This window comes from Lepidochelys olivacea (genome assembly GCF_965140295.1).
Source record: "Lepidochelys olivacea isolate rLepOli2 genome assembly, chromosome: 14".
NCBI lineage: Eukaryota > Metazoa > Chordata > Testudines > Cheloniidae > Lepidochelys > Lepidochelys olivacea.
The window spans coordinates 38,525,397-38,536,082 of NC_140424.1; the positions used below are offsets into that span (position 1 = coordinate 38,525,397).

Here is a 10,686-nt window from a genome sequence, read left to right on the forward strand (position 1 = left end):
GAATGATTCTGGCCATTGCCAGAAGTGAAATACAGCATTTAAGCATCTTTGTTAAGCTCTGGTATGTCACTAGAAAGGATATGATAGACAGAGAAATGATCTGATCTGTCATATCAGTATGTGGCTACCAGATAAATGGGCTTTTATAGTAATCACTGATATCCGTGTCGAACACCCTCTTCCCCATCAGAGCAATGTTCTGTCCTCGGACTCAGTTTCCTAGCACTTTGCTCTGAAATCTAAACTTAGCCTTAAAATTTCAGCCTGTAACCAGGAGAGGGAGGGATTTTCTGAATATTTATGGAATTAATTCACAAGATTTGATTAACTTTTAACTCTGTGTCCTTCCAATTCAGTCGCACAGATTTATTGTTCCTAGACTCAACCAATGGCAGACTGCAGAAACCAAACAGCCATCACTGAATTCTTCCTCCTGGGATTCGGGGATCTCCCTGACCTGCAAATTCTTCTCTTCCTGATGTTCCTAGTGATCTACATGGCAACCGTGGCTGGGAACACCCTCATTGTGGTGCTCGTTGTGGCTGACCAGCATCTTCACAGCCCCATGTACTTCTTCCTGGGGAATTTGTCCTGCGTAGAGACCTGCTACACCTCAGCCATCGTGCCCCAGATGCTGGCCAGTCTCCTGACTGGGGAGAAAACCATCTCAGTCAGTGGCTGCATCACACAACTGTATTTCTTTGGGTCTCTGGCAGGTACAGAATGCTATCTCCTAGCAGCGATGTCTTATGATCGGTATTTAGCGATATGTAAACCCCTGCACTATTCAACTCTTATGAATATCAGGTTTTCCTTCCAGTTGGCTGCTGGCTCCTGGTTAAATGGTTTTTTGGCTATTACCATCTTGGTCTTATTCCTATCACAGTTAATATTCTGTGGCCCAAATGAAATTGACCATTTCTATTGTGATGCCCTCCCACTGATAGAGCTCTCCTGCAGTGACACCCACCAGGTCATATTGATGGATTTCATACTAGCCTGTGTATTCACCCTGCCTCCATTCCTACTAACCCTGACATCCTACATGTGCATCATCACTACCATCCTGAGAATCCCTTCCACCACCGGGAGGCAAAAGGCCTTTTCCACGTGCTCCTCTCACCTCATTGTGGTGACAATTTTCTATGGAACCCTAATGATTGTCTACATGCTACCGAAACGTGATACACTGAGAGACCTAAACAAAGTTTTCTCTCTTTGCTACACGGTCCTGACTCCCCTGGTAAACCCCCTCATCTACAGCCTGAGAAACAGAGAAGTCAAGGAAGCTTTGAGGAAAGCAGTCAGTAAATGTGGCTTTTGCAAAAACGTGCGAAGACTCTGAGATAACTTAGCTTTGAAAACCTCAGGCTGTCTGGGTGATTTCAGCAATCATCCCCCATTAAAATTAAGTTGAAAAGTCCTAGTGAAAATCTCAGCACTCAGTGTTGTCCTTCTCAGTGGAAGGACCAGGGAGGGAGGTGGCCATAACCATGTTCCCATCATGGAGTTATGGGCACTAGGCAGAATGGAGACAAAATTGTAACCAATTGTTTAGATCTTTAGAAAAGCCATTCTTGATCAAAATAAATGTTTGGACAATAAAAATAGTAACTCCTTGTGCAGCAGAGTTGGAAACGTAAGCCTGGGAAATCTGCCACCCCTGAAATTGTGCATATTACCGTCATAACCCTCTGCAAACCAACCATCTTCACTGAACTCACAGAGGCCGGAGGCAAACAACCAGGCCCCAGCAGTGACCTCTGGACACTTCACCAGGAACAGCGTTATAGCTCTTATCTGGGCTACACCCGGCTGTGACCAGCTCCGGGAAAGCGACAGCTCCAGGCTCACCGGGCCCTTGGAGGCAGGGAGGTTGGGCAAACAAAGAGGTAGACTCACACGCCAGGTCCACTGGGACTGTCCAGGCCCAGCTGGGGGTTTGCCAGGGCACCCGTAGAACTGAGCCCGTTCCAGGGGTCGGGTCTGTCAAACGGTCACTGACGAGGGACTCTGCTCATGGCCCTGCAGGGCACCAGCTGCTCTGCTTCCCCCAGCTGCACAGAGCAGTTCAAAGGGAGGGGACCTGTTACAATGAGCATCCCCAAAACTAACTGCAACAAGCCCAATGTCCAACAGGGCTAGTTCTGAGGGCACAGTGTCTAGTCAGCCCCAGGTACCCCAGGCAGCTCTGCTCCACATAGGGCCCTTTCCTCAGGGGGTGAGGCAACTTATGGTGAGAGAAAGCGGCAACCACCTATCAACGGGCAGAACTCCTGTGATGCCAAACATGGCAGTGCTGGCTCAGTCACTGGGAGCATGTCAGGGCTTGGCCAGAGGTCGGGGAGCTGGGCACCAGTGAGAATTGTAGGGCTCCGACTCTGTGGAAGGGATTTCAGAAGGGACATAACAGAGTTAGTCACCCAAATCCCTTTGAAATGGGAGATGGATGCACATCACCTTACACGCCTCTGAGAATCTCAGCCTGGAGAGCCACTGGGAATCTGTCATGGTAGCTTCAATCTGTGCATTTCCATTGGACACAGAGCCCACATCAGAAGAAAGGCGCTGGATGGATGGGAAACCCCTGCTAAGCCTTTGAGAGCTGCTGCCACAGTATACGCTCTTGTAGCCACTAATGTTGCAATCATTTTTTGTACGATTTTGTTCCCAGTGGCTGTAGTTTGAAACAGCACCCACCTAGCAGTAGGTAAGAAATGAGGAGAGATGCAGTTATGCTGTCTAGGGCCACAAGAGGTCAGAGAGGACAGGCGCAGCTGTGCTGCCCAATGAACAGCACCCAAAGTGGAGGGGCAAGAAAGGAGAAGTTATGTTGCCAAATGACCATTGGAAAGGGAGGTGAAGCTGTATAACGGTGTGTAAGTGCTGAGTAGAGAGCACTGAAGAGACGAGGACCTCTGTGCTGCATAGTGAAAGGTGGATAGTCGCAGATGTTACGGAGTGAGATATGGGCTGTTATATTAAACAAAGGGCCACCACGTGACATGAGAGTCAAGAACGGGAAAGAGGCAGCTATAGAGAGAAGAGCAACAGGCTGTCATGCTGGGAAATCAACACTAGATGGCAGCAGAGTAGAGGAAATGAGGTGGGTGGGGGTGTCACAAATACTGACTAGTGACCAATAGAGTTCAGTAGCCAATACAATAATGGGGAAAAGAACAGGAGGACTTAGAGACTAACAAATTTATTAGAGCTTAAGCTTTTGTGGGCTACAGCTCACTTCATCGGATGCATAGAATGGAACATATAGTAAGAGACAGATATACATACAGATAAGTTGGAAGTTACCATACAAACTGTGAGAGGCTAATTAGTTAAGATGAGCTATTACCAGCAGGAGAAAAAAACTTTTGTCGTGATAATCAAGATGGCCCATTTAGACAGTTGAGAAGAAGGTGTGAGGATACTTAACTTAAGGAAATAGATTCAGTATGTGTAATGACCCAGCCACTCCCAGTCTCTATTCAAACCCAAGTTAACGATATCTAGGTTTGCATATTAATTCAAGCTCAGCAGTCTCTCCTTGGAGTCTGTTTTTGAAACTTTTCTGTTGCAAAATTGCCACCCTTAGATCTTTTACTGAGTGGCCAGAGGTTGAAGTGTTCTCCTACTGGTTTTTGAATGTTATGATTCCTGATGTCAGATTTGTGTCCATTTATTCTTTTGCGTAGAGACTGTCCGGTTTGACCAATGTACATGGCAGAGGGGCATTGGTGGCACATGATGGCATATATCACATTGGCAGATGTGCAGGTGAACGAGCCTGTCATAAATATAAAGGGAAGGGTAAACCCCTTTGAAATCCCTCCTGGCCAGGGGAAAGCTCCTCTCACCTGTAAAGGGTTAAGAAGCTAAAGGTAACCTCGCTGGCACCTGACCAAAATGACCAATGAGGAGACAAGTTACTTTCAAAAGCTGGGAGGAGGGAGAGAAACAAAGGGTCTGTGTCTGTCTATATGCTGGTCTTTACCGGGGATAGACCAGGAATGGAGTCTTAGAACTTTTAGTAAGTAATCTAGCTAGGTATGTGCTAGATTATGATTTCTTTAAATGGCTGAGAAAAGAATTGTGCTGAATAGAATAACTATTTCTGTCTGTGTATCTTTTTTGTAACTTAAGGTTTGCCTAGAGGGGTTCTCTATGTTTTTGAATCTAATTACCCTGTAAGATATCTACCATCCTGATTTTACAGGGGGGATTTCTTTATTTCTATTTACTTCTATTTTTATTAAAAGTCGTCTTGTAAGAAAACTGAATGCTTTTTCATTGTTCTCAGATCCAAGGGTTTGGGTCTGTGGTCACCTATGCAAATTGGTGAGGCTTTTTACCAAACCTTGTCCAGGAAGTGGGGTGCAAGGTTTTGGGAAGTATTTTGGGGGGAAGGACGCGTCCAAACAGCTCTTCCCCAGTAACCAGTATTAGTTTGGTGGTGGTAGCGGCCAGTCCAAGGATAACGGGTGGAATATTTTGTACCTTGGGGAAGTTTTGACCTAAGCTGGTAAAGATAAGCTTAGGAGGTTTTTCATGCAGGTCCCCACATCTGTACCCTAGAGTTCAGAGTGGGGGAGGAACCTTGACAGAGCCCCTGATGGTGTGGCTAATGGGATTAGGTCCTATGATGGTGTCACTTGAATAAATATGTGGACAGAGTTGGCATCGGGCTTTGTTGCAAAGATAGGTTCCTGGGTTAGTGTTTTTGGTGTGTGGTATGTGGTTGCTGGTGAGTATTTGCTTCAGGTTGGGGGGCTGTCTGTAGGCAAGGACTGGCCTGTCTCCCAAGATTTGTGAGAGTGATGGGTCGTCCTTCAGGATAGGTTGTAGATCTTTGATGATGCGCTGGACAGGTTTTAGTTGGGGGCTGAAGGTGACGGCTAGTGGCGTTCTGTTACTTTCTTTGTTGGGCCTGTCTTGTAGTAGGTGACTTCTGGGTACTCTTCTGGCTCTGTCAATCTGTTTTTTCACTTCAGCAGGTGGGTATTGTAGTTTTAAGAATGCTTGATGTAGATCTTGTAGGTGTTTGTCTCTGTCTGAGGGATTGGAGTAAATGCAGTTGTATCTTAGATCTTGGCGGTAGACAATGGATCGGGTGGTGAGCCATCAGGGGCTCGTTCGCCTGCACATCTACCATGTGCCAGCATGTGAAGCCAGGGGTCAGAGTCAGTAACAGGGTCAAGAGTCAAGCGGAGGGTCAGAGCCGGAGACAGAATCAGGAATTGGGACGAGGGTCCAAACCAGGTATCAGCATCCCAGTTGTGTTTCCAGGGGTCGATCAGGAGTCAGAATCCAAGTCAGAGTCGAGGTCAGTACCAGGACTTCAGACACAGAGAAGCAGGGTGGGCATGGCAGCTGGCTGGGATCCACATTGTTGCCTGGACACTTCTTGGTGCGCCCCATGGGCGAATATAGGGTCAAGGAGCCAAGAGCACTTTCAGTCCGATCATGCAGGATGGAATTTACCGTGGCGTACAACCACTGCAGATTATGGGCCACAGGGAATGAGTCAGCTACAGGCACTGCCAGGTTGCAGTGTGGGGAAATTACTTACCCGTTAACCTTACAGGCCCGGGTCCAAGTCCTGCTGATACGCACAGTTACTTTGGGTGGCTGTGGTCTGGGTAAATAAGGGTTAAATTCTGCAAGCACTCCCTCATGGTAGCTGTAGACAGACCTCAGTGGTCTGATGCTCAAAGGAAAAGCCCCGTGGGAGAAATGCATGAAGCAGTGTATGAGAGATACAGGGTGGGTGAGTTAGTATCTCTTATTGGACCAACTTCCGTTGGTGAGAGAGACAAGCTTTCAGCTATGACACTGCATGAACCAGTGTAGTCAGGTTCAGACGCCCTTCTCGAACCCCCAGGGGACCTTTGGGCAGGAACCCTGAACTAAGGGACTTCGGAGTGGATAAAAAAACAGCCTGTGGCTCAAAGGGTTAATGTGATGCTTGGCTATATAAACGGGGTGATCTGGAGCAGAGAGGCTATTTTACCTCTGTATTTGGCACTGGTGCGACCACTGCTGGAATCCTGCATCCAGTTGTGGTGCCCACAATTCACGAAGGGTTCAGCGAATAGCCATGAGGACGATTAAAGGATTGGAAGACTCAAGGAGTTCAATCAGTTCAGTTTAACAAGGAGCAGGTTAAGGGGCAAACTGATCACAGTCTGTAAGTTACCATGTGGGGACCAGAAATGTGATAAGGGTGGGCTCAACAATCTAGCAGAGAAAGGTATAACAAGGGTTAAGAGCTGGAAGTTGAGGCTAGACAAATTCATACGACAAATAAGGCACAGTTTTTATCAGTGAGGGTAATTAACCACTGGAACAATTTACAAAGAATCATGGTGGATTTCCCATCAGTGGAACTTTTAAAATCAGGATTGGATTTTTTTTTTTTCTGAAGGATCTGCTTTAGTTCAAACAGGAATTAATTCAGGCTTGTGTTTCACAGTGATGCAGTCTAGATGATCCCAGGGACCCTTCTGGCCTTGGAATCTATGAATAAGTGGGGAGAGATTCTGATTGGGGTGTCAGATTATCTGAGAGGCCGGGGTTGCAGGGGGCAACCTGCCTCATTGTTTTTGCGGGGTACCTGGGTTCAGTGGAACCTGCTTAAACTGGCAAGGAAAGGCAGTGTTTAGATAGACAAATCGTCTCATGCCATTTGAAGTCATCACGTATCGGGGTGCTTTACCTCCTACTGAACCGAAACAATACCCTCAAAATCATCCAGATCTACGCTCCCACAAGTGCATGCAAAGATGATGATATAGAAGGATTCTATCAGGAGCTGGAGGAAACCCTCACTCAGAGTTCCACATAAAGGATTGCGATGGGAGATTTTAACGCCAAGGTTGGAAGAGGGAGAGAGGGCGAAAAGTTCATAGGTATCGGAGAAAGAAAGGTGCGAGAACGACTAGATATATTGGCAGAGACGAGGAGAATGTTCATTGGTAACACCTGGTTCCGAAAGAAGGCCAACAGAAGATGGACCCGGATCGCACCAAATGCGAAGACAAAGAATGAAATCGATTACTTCCTGATCGATAGACGACGCATCCTGCAGGATATTTCAGCAGTGCCATCGTTCAACACCGGAAGCGGCCATCGCCTGCTGAGAGCCAGACTCACGTTCACTGTGAAGGTGAAGAAAAAGGCACTGTGTACGGTGAACAGAAGGCACCAACTGGTAGCTTTTGACAAGGCAACCCTGAAGGAAAACTTTTCCAGGGAAGACTGGAACCTCCTGGACGGCTGCGATGAGGATTATGAGAACTTCAGCAAGAGACTGAAATGGTGCGTCAAATCAGACAATACGTGCATAGGATTTTATTGTTTTAACCCTGTTTCCCTCTGCTAGGTATGTTTCTGTGAACCAATCAATCCCACCTGTTTTTGAAGAGGCCTTCCTGAGTCATTAGAGGTTCACACTGGTCACAAGGTCCCAGAGAGGATTCCATAGCAGGGGACAAAGCCAGTTGTAGCTGCTGGAGATAAACACAGATGGTGAAACAGGGACGCTGTAGCCTGCAGACACACAGCACTCATTCTATATACATGGGAGCTAGAGAGATAGATATACAGCTAAATACTTAAGGAGAGAGAGAGAGAGAGAATAGAAAAATCAGTGAAATAAAAGTTTTAACTTTCCTACCAATATTGGTTGGAATTTTCTAAGTGCCTTAATGGATTTAGAGTAACAGCCGTGTTAGTCTGTATTCGCAAAAAGAAAAGGAGTACTTGTGGCACCTTAGAGACTAACCAATTTATTTGAGCATGAGCTTTCGTGAGCTACAGCTCACTTCATCGGATGCGTACTGTGGAAACTGCAGAAGACATTATATACACAGAGACCATGAAACAATACCTCCTCCCACCCCACTCTCCTACTGGTAATAGCTTATCTAAAGTGATCACTCTCCTTACAATGTGTATGATAATCAAGTTGGGCCATTTCCAGCACAACTCACCCTCCGCCCCCCCAACACACAAACTCACTCTCCTGCTGGTAATAGATAAGCTATTACCAGCAGGAGAGTGGGATGGGAGGAGGTATTGTTTCATGGCCTCTGTGTATATAATGTCTTCTGCAGTTTCCACAGTATGCATCCGATGAAGTGAGCTGTAGCTCACGAAAGCTTATGCTCAAATAAATTGGTTAGTCTCTAAGGTGCCACAAGTACTCCTTTTCTTAATGGATTTAGGTGCCCAACTCGTCAAGAGGAGTGGGTGCCTAACTCCTATAGAGTACTATCAAAGTCTCAGCCTTAATAGTCCAAGAATTCATGTTACAGGGAGAGAATTCCCAGCACAATTTAAACATTTGCAGGTTCCACAACTTATATAATGGAAAGGGTTTTCAACACTTATTAATATTTGCTAAAGGTGGTAAATCTGGCTCTACCTGTTGGGAATTTTTGATATTTTGGAACTGTGTAACAGTGTGAAAGAATCACAGAGGTACATTCATAGATTTATAGATTGGAAAGCCACAAAAGACCATTAGATCCTCTAGTCTGACGTCCAACACGAGATTTATTGATTGATTGATTTGGCTTATACAAAAATATGAAGACTGTCTCAGTAATGGTATCCCACATTTGGACAAACTGTGTCATGAGAAGAGATACGAGATGATGTGAATCAAACTATGTGTGTCTAAATGGCTGCCTATTATGGTGGGCTCTCAGACCCTTCAACATAGCAACTGGGTTCCTGGTCCGATTTGAGAGATGTTGATATTTTGTTAAATCTGCTGCATAAAACTTACGGTAATATATCCAAAGAATCAACATGCCAGCCAGCTCTGTTCCTGCAACTCCATTATCAAACCAGGGGGCTTCCTTCCCCCACAACTTCTTCTTTGCTGGGTTAAAGCTTAAGTATGTTTTTGCCAATCATCTCCAAGATGTATTTTTCTCTTCCTCACTTTTTATCCTTCCTAGATACACCCCATGGCAAACACAGAAGGGAGGAATCAAACGTCCATCACAGAATTTGTCCTCCTGAGATTCAGGGATCTTCCTGAACTGCTGGCCCTACTCTTCCTGCTGTTTCTAGTGATCTACATTGTGACCTAGCGCAACAATGAGGATGTTCCCGGCCAAGTTGTGGCTGATCGGCACTTTCACATCCCCATGTACTTCTTCCGGGGGACTTGTCCTGCTTGGAGACCTTCTATACCTCCATCCTCCTGCCCAGGGTTCTGGCCAGTTTCCTGACAGGGGACAATACCATTTCTGTTTGTGGTTGTATGATACAATTTTATTTTGTTAGTTTCTTTGCTGCTGCAGAATGCTATCTGCTAGCAGTGATGTCGTATGATCGGTACTTGGCGATATGCAAACTGCTCCATTATGCAGCCCTCATGAATACCAGGTTCTGCCTGTCGTTAGCAGCTGGGTCTTGGATAAATGGATTTCTGGCTATTATCATAGTCATAGTTCTTATGTTACAATTAACTTTCTGTGGCCCCAATAAAATCGATCATTTCTACTGTGAATCCACAGAAATGTTAAATCTCTGCTGCAATGGCACCAACCAGATAGAGCTTGTCATTACCATCCTGGCTGCTATATTCACTCTGCCTCCATTTGTATTAACCATGATGTCCTACGTGTGTATCATCTTCACCATCCTGAGAATCCCTTCCACCGCCGGGAGGCAAAAGGCATTTTCTACGTGCTCCTCTCACCTCATTGTGGTGACCATTTTCTGTGGGACCCTGATCATTGTGTATCTGCTACCAAAAACCAACACACTAAGAGACCTAAACAAAGTGTTCTCTGTCTGCTACACAATTCTGACACCTATGGCAAATCCCTTCATATACAGCCTGAGAAACAAAGAGGTGAAAGAGGCCCTGAGAAAAAATGTCAGTAAATGTGTAGATTTTACAAGAAATTAGAAATCACAAGGTTTTTATTTCTTATTGTAGGGAAAATGGTGAGATGCAGAGCTGGCCTATTGTTTTATCGAAACAGATTCTGGGTGATCCCTAGTTCTGGCTAGGTCTTTGGGAATGTGCTGCTATAATATTTGAGGATGTGCAAATATATGAAATGTGAGATCAGTCAATACCAGGATCTTTACATTCAGAATAAAATTGAACTGTATTAAACTTGGTTTGAGTTGGGCAATTCCATACACTAAGCTCAAGTAAGAATATAAAATAAAAGAACAATTTACACTGGGATTATCAAAGGATCCTAAGGGGGTTAGGGATCTAAATTTCAATGGGTTTGTGTTACCGAACTCCATTAGGTCCCTTGACAATCCCAGCTGAATGACAAAATATTTGAAAGGATACATTGATTTTGGGTGCCTCAGCCACTGGGGACCCCCACTTGAGACACCAAGATTTTTCAGAGCACATAGAATTTTCATAACCTGTTGTGTGTTCAATGGTGGGAAATGATCTGTTCAAGTCATTCTATCTAGGTATGTGAGGTGGCCCTCACCAACATTAACAATGGGACACCTCAAGAAAGAAGAGCTTGTCGATATGGAAAGAAATTCTATGAATTTGAAGAAATTTGGGCCCTGTTTCCAGATACTTTTGGATAAAAAATGCTGAAATAATGCCTGACTTCCATTCCAGTGGACCTCTCTGCTTTCTCCCTCCCACTTCCTGCCCCCGTTCCCCAACTTCATTTTTTTTGCCCATTT

The 10,686-nt window shown here is 45.3% G+C and overlaps 1 protein-coding gene across 1 annotated transcript; it reads left to right on the plus strand.

Annotated features, from left to right (window-relative positions):
* Positions 1-381: 381 nt before the first annotated feature.
* Positions 382-9,925, plus strand: LOC311530986 (olfactory receptor 6N1-like; the record flags this gene model as incomplete). The annotated part of the gene is made up of 2 exons (XM_084648056.1): positions 382-807; positions 9,397-9,925. The coding sequence occupies exons 1-2, from the start codon at positions 389-391 to the stop codon at positions 9,923-9,925; spliced, it is 948 nt and encodes a 315-aa protein (XP_084504182.1). The 5' UTR covers positions 382-388.
* Between the last annotated feature and the right edge of the window lie 761 nt (positions 9,926-10,686).